This window comes from Gambusia affinis, linkage group LG16, assembly GCF_019740435.1.
Source record: "Gambusia affinis linkage group LG16, SWU_Gaff_1.0, whole genome shotgun sequence".
Taxonomy (NCBI): Eukaryota; Metazoa; Chordata; class Actinopteri; order Cyprinodontiformes; family Poeciliidae; genus Gambusia; species Gambusia affinis.
In genome coordinates, this window is record NC_057883.1 from 11,867,988 (window position 1) to 11,890,320 (window position 22,333).

The 22,333-nt window shown below is 38.1% G+C and overlaps 3 protein-coding genes across 8 annotated transcripts in view; 2 read left to right on the forward strand and 1 right to left on the reverse strand.

Moving 5' to 3' along the window:
- pdss2 (prenyl (decaprenyl) diphosphate synthase, subunit 2) overlaps positions 1-11,209 on the reverse strand; it is a 35,491-nt gene extending 24,282 nt beyond the window's left edge. For both annotated transcript variants that reach the window (XM_044143247.1, XM_044143246.1), the window contains exons 1-2: positions 10,710-11,209; positions 615-749 (exon numbers count right to left, since the gene is read on the reverse strand). In XM_044143247.1, coding sequence (XP_043999182.1) covers positions 615-749; positions 10,710-10,963 — 389 coding nt within the window. In that variant the 5' untranslated portion in view covers positions 10,964-11,209. The remainder of the gene's footprint in view (positions 1-614; positions 750-10,709) is intronic.
- Positions 7,569-9,288, forward strand: LOC122846350 (Fc receptor-like B). The gene is made up of 5 exons (XM_044143248.1): positions 7,569-7,604; positions 7,715-7,750; positions 8,115-8,378; positions 8,458-8,703; positions 8,778-9,288. The coding sequence occupies exons 1-5, from the start codon at positions 7,574-7,576 to the stop codon at positions 8,915-8,917; spliced, it is 717 nt and encodes a 238-aa protein (XP_043999183.1). The 5' UTR covers positions 7,569-7,573; the 3' UTR covers positions 8,918-9,288.
- A 5,081-nt stretch (positions 11,210-16,290) lies between the features above and the next one.
- sobpa (sine oculis binding protein homolog (Drosophila) a) overlaps positions 16,291-22,333 on the forward strand; it is a 40,475-nt gene continuing 34,432 nt past the window's right edge. For all 5 annotated transcript variants that reach the window (XM_044143238.1, XM_044143240.1, XM_044143241.1 and 2 more), the window contains exon 1: positions 16,291-16,639. In XM_044143238.1, coding sequence (XP_043999173.1) covers positions 16,544-16,639 — 96 coding nt within the window. In that variant the 5' untranslated portion in view covers positions 16,291-16,543. The remainder of the gene's footprint in view (positions 16,640-22,333) is intronic.

The window sequence follows — 22,333 nt, forward strand, 5'->3', positions numbered from 1 at the left end:
TCATATTTTTGCTAGAATTCATCAGAATGTCAGGTACTAGTTCATTTTCTTTATTTTATTTTATAAAAGGTAAATTCTCCAGTCCTACCTGTGCCCACATTGTCTCCAGAGGATGAGGCAGAGCTGATGTGGACGATAACCACAGCGGACAAGGCAGAGTTACCTGACTCCAGACTCTTATTTCCCTGTTTATCCTGAAGCTGCCACATAACTGGGACAAAAGCGGGATCGCCTGTCTCGGTCTGCCTGCCGAGCGCATTTAAGGCCCTGCACTGCGATGCCACAGATGTTCACTGCCCACAGTTTCCTCTCAGGCAGCATAAACATCCACAGAGAAGTGACAAACTAGCTGCTGTGGAGTGGGAGTGGGAGACTGGTGGGTGATCTATTTATCTAAAGAATAAATAGATTCTTTAGATCTAAAGAAAGAAACAGCTCCGCTGCTCTTTTTAATAATACACTAGTAATGTTCTAAAAACCTAGTTCCTTCCTGTAAAAGAAGATTATGATTATTTTTTTTATGTCAGACCCTCAAAATGTGAGGTGAAAAATTTCTAGAAACAAGCAAACATTTAGTAAAATCTACCATCTGCTATGTTTTAGCCTCAAATTACCTTGGGTAGATGCCACTGACCATGTCCTTAGTGAGGAGCTCTGAAGCTGCATGGCTCGGTCCTGCTGCTTTGGACAGCAGCAGGACAATCAGTCCTCTCATCTGAAGATTGTTCTTGCTGTCATAGACGAAGCCTCTGCAAAGAGACGCCAACAGATCATCGAGCTTGAATCACATGATGTAGGAGTAAAGTACAATCACAACAGAAAGAAAATAAAAAAGAGAAATATATCAACAGTTATCAAATAATCAATATGTATGTATTAACTAGACATCCTGCATAAATCAGTTTTTCGTTTGATGTCCTCTTGAGTTAATTTGTTACTTGTTTAGCCCAGTTTTTATATTCATCAACTACAGATGAGCTCTGTTTTTTTTTTGTTGAAAATCTGATTTTTATGGCTGCTTTTATTTTTTTTGATTATATTTTCAACGTAGACTTTGGGGAAGAGTACTTAGTGTGTGCCCATCATTTCATGGGTTTGATATATTTTCAACAACAGGAATGTTTCCTCTTTTTTTTTTGGTTTTATTTTTATTTGATTGTTAACTGACAGGAAAGTGGGTAATGAGAGAAGGGGAAGACATGAGGCAAAGGTCGCCAGGCCGGGAATCGAACCTGCGACAGCCGCGTCCAGGACTAAGGCCTCCATATGTGGGTTGTGCTTAGCCCCTGCGCCACCACAGCACACCCAGGAATGTTTCCTCTTAATGAGCCAGTGCAATCGTGCAATCTGCTGGTTTCCTTTAAAATCAGAGGAGACCGATGGGCCAAGAATGTTTGAAATCTTGCATGTATTTTTATTGAAATAATCAGATCATACTTTTGTAGAACAATATCCCAAAATGATCATTGACTTATTTTTCTTTTTAACCCTATAAGAAATGACTTAAAAATTTATTTTTTTGTCTTAGCTTAAGGATCCAGATAAGAAAATGTCACATAAGTCCTGCTGCTATGAGTTTTATTCATGGTTATTAATGACTAGTTAATGATTAATTAATGATGATAGGTCTGTGACCAACACGCTGAAATTAAATGAAAATTAAATGAAAAGGTGTTTCAGTAAAGTGTGAGCTTAAGGGTTTTCACCCTTCTTGCATCTTCTTCTTCATTTTTTTATTTTTTTACATTTCTTCTCAAGACTATCTTTGATTTAAACAGAATATAAGTTGCATTAAATGTGGAAAAAGGTGTCATTACTTTTGAATCTCAAAAATCTGTTGACAGTGCTGTGAGGGTACCAACAGCATGCACTTTGATGCACAGTCAGAAAAAAATCTTGTGATTTATTTGTTTTATATTGGATTTAAAGATGTTACTCTATCAAATATGTATTATTTTGTATGTAGTAGTCCTTGTAGGAGAACAACATGAATAAAATGAATTATCATATCAGACATCTGATTATTCTAAGTAAATCAAGGTGGAAATTTTGATTATTTTAAATTTTAAGGTGATTATATTCGTTCTTTTTCCTTTAAATTATCACAGTTGAACTGATGCAGAATGTAAACCAAATTAAAAAGAGGAAATAAATATTAATCTGCACCATGATTTTATTTTTGTATATATTTTATAAAAAACTGTCAGGTTTTGGGCCACTTTGTGATAAAAAAAAAAAATATCAGCTAAATTTAGGAGAACAAACAATAAAAGGATTAGCAGAGCTTAAGGAGTTTTCTAAAGAAAAAACAACAACAACAACAACAAAACAACCCCATGAATTTAACAGATCAGTTTGTGCTTTCTTCTGAGGTATTTAAAGTCGGGGGGTTATTCCCACACCAGCACACACACAAAACCCCAGCGATGGCTGCCTCCATGGTGAGCAGATTAAATATCTTTCTACTCTCTCTGGGGAGCGGTTAGACGCAGCACCTCTAATCCCGTCCCTATGGGAGCCCCTCGTGCCATGAATCACGCTCTCATTAGGAGCTCCGGAGCGGACAAGCGGTCACGCCCCGCTCCGCTCGATGCCCAGACACGGGCCTCAACAACACCCCCCCATCAACCCTCTCTGGCCCTCCCCTGCACCGCAGCGAGGCTGGAGGAACCAGACATAGACACAGAAGAAACGAGAATCTATAAAACCCTGAAGCTTTTTCTTTAAAAAAAAAAAAAAAGAAAAGAAAAAGAGGTAAAAAAAAAAAAAACTTTCCCGTCACATAAAATGCGGGAAATTAATGACAGGTCGAGCTCTTCTTCATTAAAGCTCATGAGGAAAAAAATTATTGTCACTGTAAATCTTTACTCAACAGGAAAATAGTTTAGATCAGCAAGCAGAAAGCAAGAACCCGTAAAGCTGCCCCTTTCTTGGCCAGCCTAAGTAAAACAGTGGCCTGAAGGTGGCACATAATTAATATTTATGTCAGCATGCACACCAGAATGCATCAATCAATCACAGCCGGCCTCCTGCAAAGGGGTGGGGACACGACGATGATGTGAAAGAAGAAAGATGGTGAGGGCTACAGTGAAGCTGGAGGAATGGGCTGCTGTCATTTTAAAGGGTTGTGAACAGGTCACCACGCCCTCTGCTCTGCAATCGCAGTGCAGGAATTCAGGGAGCTGCAGCCTGCCGGGGCTGGAGTCGACACATGCAAATGTGTCCAAGCTCTGACATCTTTTCCTAAACAATAAACTGATAAATGAACAATAACTGTGCAGTTTTCCTCCAGTAGAGGCTTGAGTCGATGCGTCCACCAGCAGACACGGTTATGGGTTAAAATGATATGATAATATTGACCGACAGTCTTTTCACCCCACAGTTTCCAGGATTTGATTCTCACATTTCCAAAAAAGCAAAAAGCTTTTTATTGTAAACCTCTGGATAAAAATATTGAGCGAGTTTTAGATCTTGAAAGCAATTTTTCTTGCCAGATTCATATGAAAGAAAGAGGATTCGATTTTCTTTCTGAATTACGAAGTCTGTTGGCCAAATGACTTCTGATTTCTTCTCAGCGCTAATCTTTAATTATGAGACATAATTAATGGGACAAATAACCATTTAATTCTTTAAAGGAAGAGTTATTTAAAGAATATTTTAAATAAACATAATAAAAACATTTTAACTTAAATAAACAACATCCTTATTTAATTTTAATTACTATCAGAGAGGCACAGATTGATTATATTTTTCTGTCCACTTGTTTTAACATCCTTAATGTTTTCCAGTTGTGATTAATCTTTCTCTCTGTAATGGAGTCCAAACAGTTTTGAACTGACCTTACAATTGATCCTGGATTGTTTCATCAATTCTGAGGTCCTTTCTTGTTTGCCGAAGCAAAAAAAAAAAAAAAACAAAAAAAAAAAATCTAGGTTGGTGCACCATTATGTAATGATGGACCAGTATGGATTAAAGACTTTTTATTTTTATTTGCCTGCAATTGTGAATCTTATTATTTATGCATTTGTTTCAGCTTTAGATGAAAACTGAGAAAACAATCTGAGTTTTCAGGGACTCTAAAGCAAAAACAATGGCCCTAAAAATGTTTAGTCTTCTTGTAAGTCTAAGAAGTCCTTGGCAACCCAAAAACAGTCTCAGGCAGTTGTTTTGACTCTTTTTGGGGTTTTTCATAGTTCTGCTCTTGTTTTAGTGGGATTTAGATGCTGCTATGATAAGAACATTCTAATGATTCACTAATAAAGTGAATATGAAGATTTAAAAAAAATAAGCTTAAGCCTGGGGGGAAGCAAATTTCAGTCCAAGTTAAACTCTCAAGGACTGTCATTAAGGGAAGTAAAGTTTCTTCTCTCTGGGCTGCAGTCCCCTCGTTGTAACTCCACACTTTGGGGCAAAGTTAGCTGAGCAGCAGTTTTTGAGAATGAAAGGAAAGGAAAAACCGAAACCCAACGCCACGAGGGTCTGCCTGTCTGCTATTGTGGATATTTTTATCCGCCGCGCATCTAAAGCCGAGACACAGAGGGAAATACGAACCAGCCAACGCGAGCTGACAGTGAGGAGTCAGACTGTCAAGAGGTCTGCTGCAGCCTTCTCTGCTGCTACAACACCCAAATGGATTGTCATATCAGATTTAGGAGTATAGGTTATTACACCCTTGGGTTCCTCTTTCCATCCTCGTCCGAGTGACAGGAATGTGTTTGAGGACTCTGTCTTCCAGGTCTCTTTCCTTGTTTTTCTAAGTTTTGATTTATAAATCATAATTACCACTACATGGGCTTTCAGATGCTGTCTATAAATCAGCACCAGACTGATTTACAACACCTCACCAGTGTTCTCTCTGTAAAGTTAGTCAGACTGGAAGACTGAGTAATTTCTTTCTCTTCACCACAAACAACCAGCCATCCATTTCATAGCAGTTCATCCATCCATCCATCCATTTCATAGCAGCTCTTCCATCTATCTATCCATCCGTCAGTCACTACATCCATCCCATTTTGCATCAACCCATCTCTTCTTCCTTCATCCAAAATCCCTTTTGTCCATCCATTCCCCCATCCATCCTATCCCATCCCTCTATCTGTTCAGCCATCCATGAATCTATCCAACTGTCTATTTCATGATCAGACAATTGCTATGATATGAACATCATCACCTCCGTATTTTGCAACAATCCATATATATTTATTTCACAACAGTCCATCCATTTTTCTCCATCCATCCATTTGTCCATCACCAATCCTTTCATTTCTCTCCATTCACACGTCCATCTAAAGATGGACTCAAAGAAGGATGGAATGGTTAGGATGGATGGATACAGCTTTTATATCTCAATCAATAAAGGGAATAAATAAATAACATTCCATGCTCTCTTTCTTTTTAATCCATACCTAAAAAAACCTACATTTTGCACTTTTCCAGAATCTGTGAGAACTCTGTTTTTAACTTCATACTTTTGCAAAGACATTTCAGACGAAGATACAAAGTATTAATAGAATAGCTCCGTCTGTCCACATCTATATGTTAGGTTAATTAGATAAATAAAAGCAGCAACAACTGCCCCCAATGCACTTGGTTATTAGAGCAAAAGATTTGTAATCAGCTTGAAAGTCAGATAAAACTGCAGCTTTCACACAGCAGTGGGCATTACAGAGAGAAAACAAACAATAACTATTGATTGTGTTGAACTGTTGTTTAGCCTGACAGAGACAGGGGTGAAAGGGGATACTATCAATAGATCTGCAGGTGGAGTCAAGAGCAACCGTAGAAGTGACTTATATGACATAACAAACACAAACATGCAGTCAAACAATGCACTTTAATACGGAAGGCAGTTATTTAGATAAATGACCGCTCAATGCAAGGCTGAATTGTTGTGGAAAAACAAGACTATAGATAAAGTTCTGCTGTGGATGTAAAGTCAAGAAGCTTTACATCCACAGCAGCATTATGTGATACACTGACACGAAAGAAAGACCGGAGAGCAAAAGGCTAATGAGGCAACGGTTTCAATTTTTTTCATTTAAAATATGTCAACAAGATGTTTGTTTGTGATTAATACACATTTTCTCAACTAAATATTTTTATTTATTGAAAGAAAGGCAAACACCAGAAAGAGTCAAAGAAACCGAACTGATAAAGAGACTATAACAAAAACTTCAAGGTGAGATGTTATAATCATGGAGATTCCAGGATTTCTGATCATATTGATGATGATCCAGGTGAATATCAATAAACATCTCCAATAAAAATGGCGTTTCATGCCTACATTTGAAAAGTATTTAGTCATTTATTAGTTTTGTTTTCAAGCCAAGCAGGCAGAATTCATTATTATACTTTGCATAATGAATTCAAATTATAATCTGATCTATGATAAAAAAAAATTTCAGTGAAGGTCTTTTCTTTGCACTAGTGCCGTTTTTCATGTCATTTTCAGCCACCTGAGCATAAAATATTACATGATGTTATTGAAAAGAAAAATATATTTAAGTATTTCTTCTAAGAAGAACCCCAGTGATATATTTCAGACTTCTTTTATTTTGAGAAAAATTAGATTAGACTTGACCATTACAAACAGTACAGAAATGTCAGCCTACTAAACATTGACAGACTATTGCTAATATTAGTTGCCATTTCGCTGGTGGACATAAATACAGCACAGTAATATTCTAGAATATCAACAATAATGTGTCCATTTTACTTGTCAAGTCAATAGTTGATCAATTTGAACAAAAATATCCTGCGGTGCTGAGGCATCTTCTGCCGTTTCGGTTCGGCCAAGTAGGAGGGACGACCTCTCCAAGATGGCCGCCGTACCTCCTGCGCCCAAGCAGCCAATGCAGTGTCTGCTCTTTTATTATGTCTATGGCTACAATCAATACTAGCCTGACAGGCACACTCGCTAGAAGGAAACAAATGCACCCAGTACAACACTTTCATTCTATCGGCTGAGAGATTATCAGGCTACGGTGCATTTTTGCTCCAAAAGCAAGCACAAAATGTTTTGTATGCGAGCAGAGTTTTGAAGGGGAGACTTGCTCAGAGCAGAGACAAGTTCTGAACACGAGGAGAAGCTTTGAGTACAAGCATTACAAGTTTTGAGAAGAAAGACATGAAGTCCTGCTTTCAAGCAGAAAATGTAAGCTAAGCTAAAGTATTAAAGGTTTTGAGTGCAAAGGCATGAAATCCTGCTTTCAGACTGAACATGAGTGCTCTCGAATTATGGCATTAAAATTCCCCCATAGGCCTGAATGTTGAGTGTTAACTCTTTACAGTCCAAAATCCTCACCACTTTCAAATACTTGACTTTTTTGCATTGACTCTACTTAAATAAATGAACTTATAAAGAATTTTTTAAGTTAAGAAAACAAGTTCACGCCACTTGTTTAAGATGGGCACAAACAAGTTGATGAGAATTAAGTTATGTTGTCTTGAGATCTTATTCAAAATAAAATGTTTGTTTAAGGGTGAAGGAGACGGTCTCACGGTGTTACAGGAAGAGGGCGGGTTCCGCTCTGAATTCGAAACCACTTAGATCTTCAGATGTTCGAGAGGAACCATGAAGCAAACATCTGCTTGTCTTCTGCTCTGTAAGTACAGAGGCTTTTATTATAATTTAAATTGTAGCGTTGAGCTTTGAAGCTGCATTTATGTGAAGAATAATTCAATTAAAAGTTAATTTTATTTTTTTTCCCTATAGCTTTGACCCTGGAGCTGTGCTGCACAACCAGCCAAGGTTTGATAACTTTCTGTTTTAAACATATTCTGGATTATTATTCAATGAGTTTTCTTTACTTGATTAACAAGACATTTCTGATCCCAGAGAGTAAATATTATGAGCAGTAAATGTAAAGCAACTGTTATTAATAGGAATATGCTATGCTTCCCAAGAAAAGAAAGTCGGCCATCTTGGTTGAGCTAATTATGACAGTTAAGACAGTGTTTAAATGTCCTCCATCCAGTGATCAACTGTAGTTTAATACATTTAATATTAAGATTATTACAGCTTGAAGCAGCTGCCAGTAAAACAAGTAGGAAGTTGTTGAAGGTTCAGGGTTTGGAGCTTTGATGAGGATAAACTCAGTTTTTTCTTTCAGCAGCTCGTCTGACTTTGCATCCCAGCAGATCTCAGTTCTTTCAATATGAATCTGTGACTCTGAGCTGTGAGGATGAAAACAGCTCTGCTGGATGGACTGTGAGGAGTAACACATCCAGAGACACCGGGAAAGAGTGTGGAACAAACTGGGGAAAGGCATTTGGTTCTTTCTATTTCTTCAGGTTCTTGAACCCATGTGACAGTGGTCTGTACTGGTGTGAGTCCAGCAATGGATCCTCCAGCAGCAGCAGCATCAACCTCACTGTTGGTAAGATCAGAATGTGGAGTTAGTTTTGCTGAAGCTGCGTGGATATGGATGAAATGCTGTACTTTGTCTCTGTGTTCAGGTGAATTGGTGATCCTGCACAGTCCTGTCCTCCCTGTGATGGAAGGAGATGACGTCACTCTGAGGTGCAGAGCAATGTATAAATTCAACAGCCATCCAGCTGCTTTCTTTAAAGATGGCGTCTTCATTGGTAACGCATCATCAGGTCACATGACCCTCCTCCAGGTTTCCAGCTATGATGAAGGGCTCTATCATTGTAGCATCAGCGGTTATGGAGAGTCTCCATCCAGCAGAATCTCTGTCAAAGGTCAGCAGCTTTTCTGTCTGCTTTAACCGTCATCAGGAGACAAACACTAAATTTTTACCTTTGCTTCATTTCAGAGAACCCACCCACCAGTTCTCCAACTTCATCTTCCTCTCCTCCAGCCACCTCAACCACTGATCTCCAGTCTCTCCTCTACAACTTCCTGTCTCTCTCTGCCTTCAGTGCTGCTGTTTCTCTTCTACTAGTTCAACTTTAAATTCTACAATTGAAATATTTCATTTAAATCCAGTTTATTCTTAATTGAAAGTTGTTTTTGTCCTTTAACTGATGGATCAGATTATCTAGTACTTTAGCAGCATTTTAGAGTCTCACAGCTTCAGACCTAATTTATTTCCTATCAGAATGTCCTGATGTTAGAATCAGTCTAATATCTGCATTAGAGTTCCAGAACCAGAACCGAACCAGATCTGAAAATCAGCCGAAAATCATTTTGATCTGATATTTTCTACTGATAATGGCTTTAATTACACCTTCATCTCATCATGTATTAACAGCTTAATTGTTTTTCTATATTTTGACTTCGTTACATTAAAAATGATGTAATAATCTAATTCATGTCGTGCTTGTAATACCGATATTCTGCCCCAGCTATCAAGGCTAACTGAGCTTGTGTAAATCTTAAAGTTAAATCGTAATTAATCCCTAACATTAATTTAGATTATCTGACACAAGATTGCTGCCTTAGAAATAAAACAATATTATATATATTATATATATTATTATTATTATTATTATTATTATTATTATTATTATTATTATTATTATTAGCTATATTCACCAGCGAAGTTTAAATAGGTGGCAAAGACTATTATTTATATATGCAATTGTTTCACTCTGTCAAAAGTAGGATAGATCCCAAATCTCCCATTTTATAGACAGACATCATGTCGTGACTATGTCATAAAGCGGTTGGATCTGTGGATCCATTTTTTTGGGATCCACAGATCCAAAGGAGAGTGAACAAACTCCTGCCTAAGATCAGTAGCTGTTAGCGATCAATAGCACACTGCTGGCAGATCTTTAGTGCTACAGAGCAGAAAACCAACGTAGTTGATTCTCCCAAGATCCAGTGGGATCTAGGGAATCAATAGTAGCCACACAGGCACACTCACTAGAAGGAAAGAAACACACCCAGTACAACGCTTTCAGTCTCTTGGCTGAGAGGTTGCCATGCTATGGTGCATTTTTGTTCTAAAAGCAAGCACAAAATGTTTCATAAGAGAGAAGAGTTTTGAAAATGGAGATTTGCTCAGAGCAGAGACAAGTTCTGAGCACAAGGAGAAGCTTTGAGTACAAGCATTAAGGTTTTTTTTAAACGGTTTTGTTGGCTCTAGTGCCCTTTATTTGAAAGTAGTTCGACAGGAAACAGGGTAATCAGACAGGGGGAAGACATGTGGCAAATGTCGCCAGGCCGGGAATCGAACCTGCGACTACTGCCACGAGGACTAAGGCCTCAATACGTGTGTCGTGCTTTGCCCCTGCGCCACCACAGCATCACAAGCATTGCAAGTTTTGAGAAGAAAGACATGAAGTCCTGCTTTCAAAATGAAATTGTAAAAGTATTAAAAGTTTTGAGAAGAAACGACGTGAAATCCTGCTTTATGACTGAAAATGTGTGCTCAAATTACGGCAGAAAAAGTCCCCCATCGATGTTCTTGAAGCATGGACTCCAACCAATTTTCCCCAAACTCTTGAATTTAATTCCCATGAGACTGCAGTTCTCCTATGCCTTCAGCACTTTTTCCTTCCACCTAACTTTCTGTTAGCATGTATGAATACAACACTCTGTGAAGACCCAGTTTCCTTAACAATAACTCTTTGTAGCTTCCTTCCTTGTTGAGTTTGTAAGTGTCTCTCTTCTGGACAGCGTAACATTTTTGTATTAACATTGTAGCAAACTGTACTGCCGGATTTTGTGCTGATTAGCTGCAGCCGATATCCATCATAATTACCAGTAATAAACTCCTGCAGACAGTAATGATCCTTACCTCGCTGTGTTGAGTAAGGGATGCTGTGTTCCAACCAGCTTTCTGACGTGCATGGCCACATTGCTGAGCTCATCGCTGAGCAGGCAACGCAGACTCATGAACGACGTGGGATACCCGACGATCTTCTCCGCGTCCGACACCACTTTGCTCCAATTGGAGGAGGACTCCGAGCTGGAGAATAGGCTCAGACCTCTCAGGCCACGGACGGACACGGACAACCAGCGGGTCAGACTCGACCCCGGAGCTGAAAACATGTTATTATAACCTCTGAACTAAAATCGCGCTGCTACTTTATCTAAAACCCTTCCGGTCTTCTCTGCTTCCTCACATATTTAAAGCGACCTACTTCTGTAGGTCAGCATTCGCTGCTGTAAAAAGCGATCAACAACCCAAAAAAAACGCTAATAAAACAGGTTTAGCATTACAGTAAGAGCGTTCAGGTCTGTTTCACAACACACTAATCCAAACAGGGCGCCGCCATGTTTACGTACGTAACGCCTTACGTCAGGAAACGCGATACCCCCAACACGACTTCCGGGAAAAAACACTGGTTAGTTTCAATTATGTTTTTCAATTTTAATTTATAATATCACATTGGAATTTTATGTTGTCCAACACAGAGTAGTGTATAATTGGGAAGTGATACAGGATACACTGTGCTTAGTGATAATAAAGTCATAAGACAGAAGATTTTTAATTTCCATTTTGATGGAAGATAAAGTGGATCGTGGTGAATATACAGTTATAAGGGCGTAAAAATATAAAATTGAAAAAAAAAAAATTAAAGCAAAAATAATAAAGGATTTAAAGCAGGGGTGTCAAACTGCAGTCCTCGAGGGCCGGTGTCCTGCAACTTTTAGATGTGCCTCCGCTGCACCACTCCTGAATAGTATAATTAGGTCATTAGCAAGGCTTTGGAGAACTGGTCTACACAAGGAGGAGGCAATTAAGCCATTTCATTCCAGTGTTTTGTACCTGTGGCACATCTAAAAACTGCAGGACAGCGGCCCTTGAGGACTGGAGCTTGACACCCCTGATTTAAAGAGACATATATGTACAGATTGTACATATTGTTAATATTGTCATTTGTAGGTTATTGCAATAAAGTGTGAAAGGGAACATTAGCAGCATAAACAACAGCTGTAAAAGCAATAAAAATTCACATTATTATTATTATTATTATTATTATTATTATTATTATTATTATTATTATTATTATTATTATTATTATTATTATTAACCTTTATCTCCTAAGGAAAATCCCCTTGAGATTAAAAATCTATTTTATAAGACAGTTAAGGTCACTGAAAAATCTTGTATGTGCTTTCATGTAAGTCAGCAGGTTCAGGAGGACATACAACAGGTGTCATCATTAAAGGGTTAAAACCTTTAAAACCTGTTATAGATCTTAAAGCTCTGTCATAAACAGTATCCAGTCAAATTAGTCATTTAAGAGACACATGCATGTATAAAATGTCATGATATTCCATTACAGACGTGAAAGTAGCATCAACCAATTGCTTTCTACCCTTAAAAGGTAAAAAGAATCTTATCTTGATATAAAATTTCAGCTTCTGCACCAGCTGTTGAATGTGAGGAATAAAATACTTTTTGTCCCATTCGTGCAAAACATCTTCAGCAGTATTTAAAGTGCAGTGAGTAGGTGTGGCTGTGAATACAGGGAGGCATGGAGAAGAGGGGTGGCTTTCAGAGCTCTTGGAAAGACGCTGTACCTCAGTCTGGTGGCACAGCTTAGCAATCTAACTGACCAACAAGCTAGACATATGTAAGGAGAATAACCAGACATATAGCACACACAGGAAGATGCTTTGGTCATATGAGAACAAATTTAAATTTGTGACCTACATTCAGAGCTCCATCTATGGAGAAAAACTAAAACTCATTAACCTGAAGACACCATCCCTGTTGCAAAACATGGTGGTGGCAGCATTATGCTGAGAAGATTAGAAGATTGAGCAAAATTAAGACAAAAAGCTAACAGATTTTGCAAAAAACTTGTGGCAAGGGCAGTGGTTCACCTTCCAGCAGGACGATGACCAGAAACAAATACAAATATACAGTAAAATGGTTCAGCCTTGTAGAGCCGAACTTTGTAACTTGTCACAGTGCAAATGAAATTCAGGCTAATTTAAAAGCTGCGCACATTTTTAAAAGGTGTGTGTAAATTGCCAGAGCAGACTTCACATGATTGGTTATATTGTGTTAAAAATCATTAACCAGGCTTTATTTAATTGGTCAGAAATCTAAACAATCCTATCTGTAACTTAAACCCACTTCCAAGGACATTGGATAAGATAAAACCTGCAGAATTTAAGGTCAACAAAGGTTAATAATTTCAATAAAAAAACAAAAAACAAATACAAAGTTCCTGAAATAAATGTGCAGATAAAATGGTAGCTATGAGTTATTTGTGCATGTGTTAAACTGAATGTGAACAACATTAGTTTTAAAGTGATTTGTGAAAGTTTATAAGTGTATAGTTAAAGCATTTTCTCTACATGTCTCTAAATACTACTTTACACGTCTTGGACCATTTTTATGCCAAGTGACAAAAATCTCCTTTCCAGTAAATACCATTTTTAACCAAACAGTCCAAGTTATGAGAAGTGAAGCTCCTCACCTTTCAGTTCCTGTAACACAATAACTGTGACAATCTAATATTTCCAGTGTGTTGGTGAATGTCCTCACCGAAACAATGCTTTTATTGACTCTTTCTGCATCTGCTTGTTAGTGAAGTGTCAAGGACATCGTACACGACCGTCTGCTTCCTCCGCTCAAAAACCAAACTATTAAAAACGAATTGATTTATTCTCTAAATAATAAATGTTTGCTACACTCTTTCCATGTTTGTGTAACAGAATAGATGTACTTTATTTTTCCCAGACTGAATAATGTGTTGCCGGAGCAACAGAAATGCTATAAACAATGTCTAGTAAGACACAAGTGATACTAATAACTAAAGTACAAAGTATTGCTAGAGCAGTATGCCCAGAGTATAATTATTGCTTAAATTGGAGATAAAAATAGTAGAACAAAAAATTTGTAAAGAAGAAATTATATGTAAGAAACTGGAATCAGAGTTACAGTGAATTTTTTGTAGTGAAAGGCCTGAGGGAGCAACGATCTCCTGTACTTGTTGCCAAGGCAGTGAAGTTACAGCCGACTGCTCGAACAATGCTCAGTTAAATGTTCAAAGCCTGGGATATTACTTTATAATGTAGCCCCCTGCATTAGCTGTAATCCTAAAGTCAACTGCTTGTTCTGTATTTTACTATGGGGGTAACAGAGGAAAAGGAGTTAAATATAAATACAAGCAAGACTTTCCAGATTTTTATCTATGACATAAAATCCAGCCAAACTACAATGATGTTTGTGGATGTCACATGACAAAATGTGGGGGGAAAAAAATTTAATACACGAATACTTTGGAAAGATAGTGTATAAATCTGCATTCAGTGTATCCTAAATAGAAATATCCCCAATTTAAGTTAAAATAAATCAAGTGTCTGAGGATCTTGTGATTCAGATGCTGTCCTCCTGCGGGTTTTGCGAGCAATGAGAAGAGTCATCTCACTCTGACCCTGCATCACGGTTCACAGCTCCCGCTCCTGCTGATTTTCCGCCTGAAATGGGTGTCACTTTGCCACGAGCAGCCTCATCCAAAACTCTCAGAGGCTTTCCTCATTGTGATTCAAAGGGCGACGTGCAGCAGGAGCAGGTAAATTCATGCACAAAGCGCAGAACATTTATGAAAAGCCACTGGTTCCTGTGCCATTTGACAGTAAGGCACCACTACAAGATCTGCTGTAATGTACGGATATGCTAACTTCTGTTGTTAGCCATGAGTGGATGTTGTTGGTGCAGTCAATGACAATTGAGAAGAAGTTGTTGAACTGAATTATCTTTAACTCTTCTGCAGCCCAAAACATTTTTTTAGAGCTACTCAATTCACAATCTATGAACCTCCTGAAGTATTCCCACATCTTTCCAGTAGCATCTCAATAAATAAGAAATATCACTGGTAATTTATTTCCTTAAGTCAACTTCAAAATTTAAATGTAATGTTATGTATAGTCAAATAATCACACAATTCAGTTATTGTGTTGCCCACAATAACTGAATAACACAATATTTCAGTTATTGTGAGTTACAGCTACAATGGGAAAAAAAATCTAAATTAAATTTGGAAAAAATGCATGTTCTATCTCTTACAACTGCTGACTTGACAGTTTTTCAACAACAAGTCTTATTTATGGAAAGTTAAGTGAAAGAACAAAGTGTGGTGAAGAAAGGTGCATAACCAAAAGACCTTGAGAAGATTAACAGCCTATTCAAGAATTTGTGGGAGATTCACAAAACGTTTCAGAAATCACTACACAGTCGGGTTTTCATTGCTTGTTTCTTACGTTAAGACAGAGCCAGTGACAAAGTGAGAAACATCAGTGCTAAGCAGGAAAAGGACAGAACTGTTGCTCTATGTTTCAAAGTCCTCTTCTCAGATGGAAGTGCATTTTATATTTATTCGAAAAATAAGGAGTCTGTAGGAAGAATCGAAAGGCACAGAGTCTCCACAGTCAGTGATGATTTGGGAGTCATGTCATCTGCTAGTTTTGGTCCATATATGTTCAATCAAGTCCAAAGTCAGTGCAGCAATCTATACCAGAAAAGTTATGTTCCCTTTGCTGATAAGCTTTGTGGGGATACTAATTTATTTTTCCAGCAGAACTAAATGGATACCTAAAAAAGCTAAAGGCCGCTATTAAAGCAACCTGACCTTTCTTAACATCTCCATGCCATGCTGCATTGATGCAATAATTATTTTAAAGGAGCCACAGCTGAGTTGATACTGTGTAGAACAGTAAAATACTTTTTGATAGTCTGACATTTGTGGATTCATTTATGCTTTATTTTCTATCTGCCATTAAATAAGTTTTATTGGTCTTTTACAACATTAAAATGTACTGAAAATGTAGGGTTTTCCAAATAGCTGTTTGTGGCAAGCAAAGCTGAAAGCCCATGTGTGTAGTTTGTCAAAAATTTCACAAGTTTAGCAGAATTTCTCAAATACTGTAACCTTTCTTTAATAGTCTAATGTACTGAGATACATCTGGACCCCAGTCTTGGAGCCGTGGATGTAGAGGAATCCAATAGGAAACTTTATTTAAACCTTGACTAAAGGTTTATTTATTTTTTATTTTTTTGCGCCTCTCTCTCTAGTAGTAAGTTCTTATACATTAGTTAGAAGTTAAAAGGGACTTTGATCCAGCTGAAGTTACAATGGATGACCTTAAGCGCTCTGAAATTTTAAAACAACGTTTGTTGTTTTAAAATGACAGCAGCAGACTCTGCTGAAGTGTCTTGCTGAGTGGTGTGCGTGTGCGCACCTGTTTGCAGCGCACGGATTGTGCGCTAAGTGGATAGGGCCGCTCTGATTGCGCTCCACTGGAAAGCGAGAAGAAATAACCTACCTCTGATCATCAGCGCGTCATATAATGTTTCAGCCGACGCCCCTCCCCCTGTCTCGTTTTCTCCCCTCACTCAACCTCTCCTTTGACTCACAGAGGCGGCTCAGCACCGGCGCACGGACCGCGGAGGATACGGCGCAGAAGATGGCTGACTCGGCCGGGCACCGCGAACCCTCGGCGGGATCCCCGGCGTCACTCGGGTCGCTGAAGAGCCGCAGGACCTCCGGCGTGTGGCGGCTGTAAACAGCTGCCGCCGCTTCTCTCCTCTCGCTCTCTCTCACACACGCCCCCCTCCTTCTCCGCTCCCCTCCTCACCGCAAATATTGACAGAAGTATCACAGAGAAAACATGGCAGAAATGGAAAAAGAGGGCAGACCTCCGGAAAATAAAAGAAGCCGCAAGCCAGCGCACCCGGTGAAAAGGGAAATAAATGAAGAGATGAAGGTAAAGAGGCTGCGTGCCAAGCTGCATGAGATTACGCGTGGAGTGTGTCTGTGTTAGAGCAATAGCTGTCCCTCAGAGGAGGATTTTGGCTGCACCTTTGTGCAGTTTGCTACACAATAACCAAACTTTAATTTAGGATATTTGAGCATTTTTATTATTATTGTTTATTTATTTTTTTCATGTGCTGAATTGGAAGGCTCTGCAGCCTCACACAATGGATGCGGCACACGGTCACTGCTTCACTTTCACTATTAAGTTGAAGGGATACTCTGAGGGGGTAATGCCGCCTGTCATAATCACGCCGTTAGTGCGCCCTGCTTTTCATGGCTCATCCGGAGTAAATGGAAAATCCAGTGCGTCAGTGAAGGCGTCAACAGTCCGTCTACTATTACTATTAATACTATCGTACACATACAGGAACTAGGGAGCGCAGCCAATGTGCATAATTAAGAGATCAATTTGGGGTAAACGCTAGTCTATGCTTTTGGAGCTCTGCGTGGGTTTGCATTATTTCGTGTGCGCTTGCGTGTGTGCGTGGCTGTGAGAGTGTTGAGCAGCTGCCCAGAGGCGTGCGATCCAGATGTGCGCTTCTTTACGCGCTCTGTCGAAGAGAGCACATTGTGTTCGGCCTCTCCCCTTTTTCCTCACATTGAGCCACGCGTTGTTTCTTTCAGTGGTTTGTGTTCTTTGACTCGGTGCACGCTGGGATATTTGAGCTCCATGCGGTTCATTGTAGAGCATGAAAATGTTCCTGGTATTTATGTGTGTGTGCATGCGTGTGTGTGTGCAAAGGCAACCCGCTTTGTCTGCATCCCCTCATTGTTTGTACACATTTGGCTGGAGACGCAGGAGCAGCCAGTGTTTCCACTGTTGTTGGGGATGGATGAGCAGGTGATCACATCAGGAATAAATGCAGTGATGTGTTTTCATTTCATCATATTTTGGCTGCAAGATTAAATGGTTTTTATGCGTGTGTTGGCGTGTGTGTGTGTGTGTCGTTCCCAAAGCGCATGTGTCACTGCTCATTTTCTGGTAGGCCTACTGTAAAAACAGGAACAAATACTCTTCATTTTATTCACAGTGAGGATGTTTCGTTTTTGACCCCTTCTGTCAAAATACGTTTGTAATCTCACAATTACAGTGCCTCAGCTGGAAGACGTGTTTAAATATCTGCGTATATATGTACTTTTGATGATAAAATTATTATTTTGTGGAATAAAGTCTGATTATGATGACAGAGGAAGGATGCAAGTGGAGGTGCTTATAAACCTTATATAGAAATTGATTTATTTTAAGGGTTTATTTTGAATAAAAATGACTGAAAAATAGTTTTGTAAATAGGAGTGACCTGTTATAGTCAGGTCAGTGCTGACTATAACAGGACAACATTATGTTTGTTGCCCCCCATACATAATGATGGGGACAACTGCTTACTTTAATGTTGTCCAACATACATCTTCAAGAGTAAGGCACAAAAAGTAATTACCAAAGAGATTGGCTGTTGACAGAGTTCTATTATCAGGCAAATTAATGGGAAGTTGAGTGGAAGGAAAAACTGGATTGTAGACCAAACTCAGTTTAGGAGTTTTGTGGAGATTCAGAAGCCACAGGGAGCATGTTAGAGTTAGAGTCAGACCTCAAACCCTAACATCATAATTAAAATAAACCAACCAATAATATTCAAATTTATTGAGACGTATCTGCATATGTGGAGTGCGTAATAAATATAAAAACAGATGCACAAAAAGGACATCTATGAATAAATTAAATAAAATCCATCCAAAGCCCCATCCTTGGTGCAACATCTTTATTCATCATCTGATCCATTTATTTATTTTTCTTACTTACTCACTCCCTCCCCTTTTCCAGCTCTGATGTTTTTGTTTGCTGATTACAGAAAGAACGGTTGCAACGGGACGCATGCTACAGGGCGAGCCTCTCTTTTCTTTCCTTATGGGTGAAGTGTTTAAAATGGACTAAATATTCATGAGCTGTTTTTTTATTTTTCCATGGAGGTCAGCTTGTGGCACAGCTCCCATTTTTTTTCCCTCCCAGTTTTGTCATTGTTACAGATTCATCATGCACGCTGCAAAATGCTGGGAATAAAACAGAAGTCAAACTGATAATGATTCGTCACACTGACCATATGATTGCATGATGCCAGTCGTCACTCAGAGATGAAATTCACAGGTTTGCATTTTCTTCGGCTGTTAAATGATAGGTTTGTTTTTTTTGCGACGCAAGTAATCATTCAAAATTCAGTCGACTGACATGTTTTATGATGTGCTTTGAAGCTGTGACATGTCAGCTAAGCATCTCATTTGATTGAAGCGATACAATTTGTCATCAGGTGTCAAGTCTGTTTGGATTTTCTCAGATAATTTTGTGAATCTTGGCCCCTTTTTCTTCACATTCTCTTTTGAAATTCTGTTTTTGATCAGATTTCAGGAGCAGGGAACAAAACAAAGGATTCTTCTCTAAGGCTAAATGTCCGGTCTTTTCTGTTTTTTATTTATTTATTTTTTTTTAGTTTCCTTAAAACTTATCCCTCAAATGCTGGTTATTTTCTCTTTTTGACTCCTCAATATGCAAGTTTTCAAATGCATAATACCAAGAGTACTTAGTTTTTGCTAGTATTTGTTTTGAGATTGAACCTATTTCTTTTGACATTTTGAGAAATATTATGCAAATTAGCCTCTGCATTTTCAAACTGAAAATGTTTGTTTAAAATATCATAAAAGCATATTTTAAGTATAAAAGTCTGAATTAGTTTGCACACCCCGTCGTAGTTTGGTAAATTAAGTCACCTTAAATGTGTCAGACGTTATTGTCCCTTTGAATAAATAAAATACTTTTAGATTTTGTTAATTTGATCTGAGCTGATTTGTCTGTTGCTTTTTACTGTGAGTTGGAACAAGGTTTCAACCATTAGCTGTCTCTCTATCTGTCTAATTACCATATTTCTGTAAAAAGACCAAGAGAAAAAGACCATATTGAAACATTTCAAAACTTTTATGGCGTGTAATAGAAGGGTAAGTCCCTGGGCCTTTATGATTCAGCTAAAAAAAACAAAACCGATCTGTTAGGAAAGAGAAAATATAAAGAATAAAAAAGGTACAATTACAAAGTTGTGCATTATCCTTAATCTAATACTTTGTTGAGGAAACTTTGAGTCAATTTCAGTATCCAGTCTTTGGTGGGAATCCCACATCCTGAATTGCGACAGTGTTCACATATTAAAGGTGAAAAAATACTTTAAATTATTTATTAAATGCAATTTCCTTACATCACAAGAACCTGGCATTGTAACTGGGGGGTATTAACCTTTGAGAGCCACTGTATGAATCTTAAATATAACATATTGTTTTACCTAGAATCATTAGTAAAACTGGATAGGTGAAAAATTTGAAGTTAGATTTAAAGAAAAAAAAAATACTCAATTTACTTTCTGGCTTTCAGTTAAAAACTTGCTTGACTTATTTAGATAAATTGCACAAATAATCCATAAAATAATAATATGCAACCTTCTTTTAATCTTAATTAAGCTTAATTAAATAGCTTTGTTTTTAGATTAAATGTCCTTTAACCATGTGATCTGCTGAAATAACTTATGAAATATTATCACAAAATCTCCCGTTTTAGCTCCCTACCTAAAAAGTATTGTATTTGATAAAAGTCTCATGTGAAGCAAAAATGGATCAGGAATTGCTATAAAGTTCTAATTTATCCAAAATAATCCCATTCCCATTCAGGAGGTGTGATTGGTGCAAAATCAGTCCTTTGATACACTTGGAAAAGAAAAACTTTTTTCCAGTTGACATAATAAAGTGAACTTGACTACATCATTTCTGTCTCTATGATTGAACTAAGTAGACTGTAAACTGGTGAACTGATGCTATAAAAACATCCTGAATTTGAACTCAAAGATGTATATAGACCACATATGGAGGGCTGCTCTGCACTGATATGTCACCTGGTATCTTCTGGAACTTAGATTCATTTGTAAATTAATTTAGTGTCTAATCTGCTAGAAAATTGAATGTGATTACTGGGAAAATCATCTAAAAGTCGCATGAAAAGGTTTTGAATATTTCAGAAAAGCCCCACTGTAAGCTTTAGGAAGATGTCAGAGATCTACTAAGACCCTTTTAAGTTTTGATAAAAGTTTCTCTGTAAGGTGAGGGAAAATAAGCTGTAAATTGTTGAAATGTAACCAGTAACTTCCAGGAAAGTCTCTTGTAAATTTAAAAAAAAGCAACATCTGAATCCCACAACAGCACACTTTAAGCTCTGGGAAGTGGCCTGTAAGTTGATGAAACATAACCTGTACATTTAAAAAATTAACTTGCAAGTTCAAGGAAAATATTCCCTAATTTCTAAAAATAACATTGAAAGTTGCAAGATAGTAACTTGTATATTTCAGGCAAATTATTCATAGGTTCAATAAGAGGTCCTGGTAACTTCAAAGTAACTTCCAGGTTTCCAGAAAGTATCATGCAAGTTCCAAAAGTAATGTCTTTAAATCTTGGAAAGTAAATCCTAAAACCAACAAAGTGACCTGTAAGTTCTGGAAAATATCCTCCATGTTTAGTGTAGTTTCTATATTATTGAAAAGTTAAACAGAAGTTCAAGGAATAACCCTGTAAATTCCAGAAAATTAATTTTAAATTGAAGTAAATTCATAAAAGAAAAAATATAATCATTTTGAAGAAATATGTATGAAAATAAAAGTAATCTTTAAGTTTAGAAAACATAGCCTGTTAATTTCAGACAACTTTATTATGCATTATGTCCTGCTACTGACATTGTTTCCTTCGCAACTGATGGAATTTAAATAGCTGTTTTATTAAATCACTGGCAGGGAATAATATGTAAAAATAACAATGAGGTAAAGCTTCATTTGCTGTGCACTGTTTTTGTTTTCGTAGCTTGTGAGGCTGAGGTTCTTCATCCATCCAGAGGCTAAAAATAGCATGATGGTAGTGAATCGGACACACTTGGAAGAAAAGGATAACCTTGTGAACATGGATCAGTTCTAATAAACTGGGTGACAAACCCAAAGTCCATTACAGTAGGATTCTGCCTCAATCCTTTTAGTGAATTTTATTGCATTGATTTTCTGAAGAAAGCTTTGATGCTCCTTTGCTAAAACCATAACACAATTCAGCTTTGCTTCCTTCTCGCAATTCAAATATATTTGACCAAATCTAGAGAAACACAGTGGCTCACAATGTGCCCTTTTGAGGACTAATATGTCCCCAACAAAGCAAACAGTCTGACAGAGTTTCCTTCATCTGGCTGCACGGGTAAAATAAGCCCCAGTGAGAAGTTGTGGAGCAGAAGGAGTGGGCATGTAAGGGATCGGAAAGGCCGAGAAGTGGGCTGAGGAACAAGGGGAGAAAGGAATGTATACAGAGCCGGGCTGGCTAAGCTGTAAAAACTGTAACCTGAGCGTCCCTGCTGGATCAAGTATCAAGAAAAGTAGAGGGGAATGAAAGCAGAGGAGAGGGAGAGGCGGCAGGGGAGTGGAAACCAGGGGGAAGCGACGGGGGGAAAGTTGGCGTGTGGATTCTGGAATTTTATCACAGCGTTCTGTAACCTGCTCTGGTTTCCTACCGCAAGGTGTCGGTTTCCCAGCATCATCATCACCACAAGCCCTGCTGGCTATGTTTGGGTCGGACTGAAGGGAAACAA

Bases quoted from the DNA above. Each gene is read 5' to 3' on its own strand.
- LOC122846350 (XM_044143248.1), top strand. From the start codon at position 7,574: ATGAAGCAAACATCTGCTTGTCTTCTGCTCT. The intron at 7,605-7,714 runs GTAAGTACAGAG...TTTTCCCTATAG, and splicing joins ATCTGCTTGTCTTCTGCTCT to CTTTGACCCTGGAGCTGTGC. The intron at 7,751-8,114 runs GTTTGATAACTT...TTCTTTCAGCAG, and splicing joins GTGCTGCACAACCAGCCAAG to CTCGTCTGACTTTGCATCCC.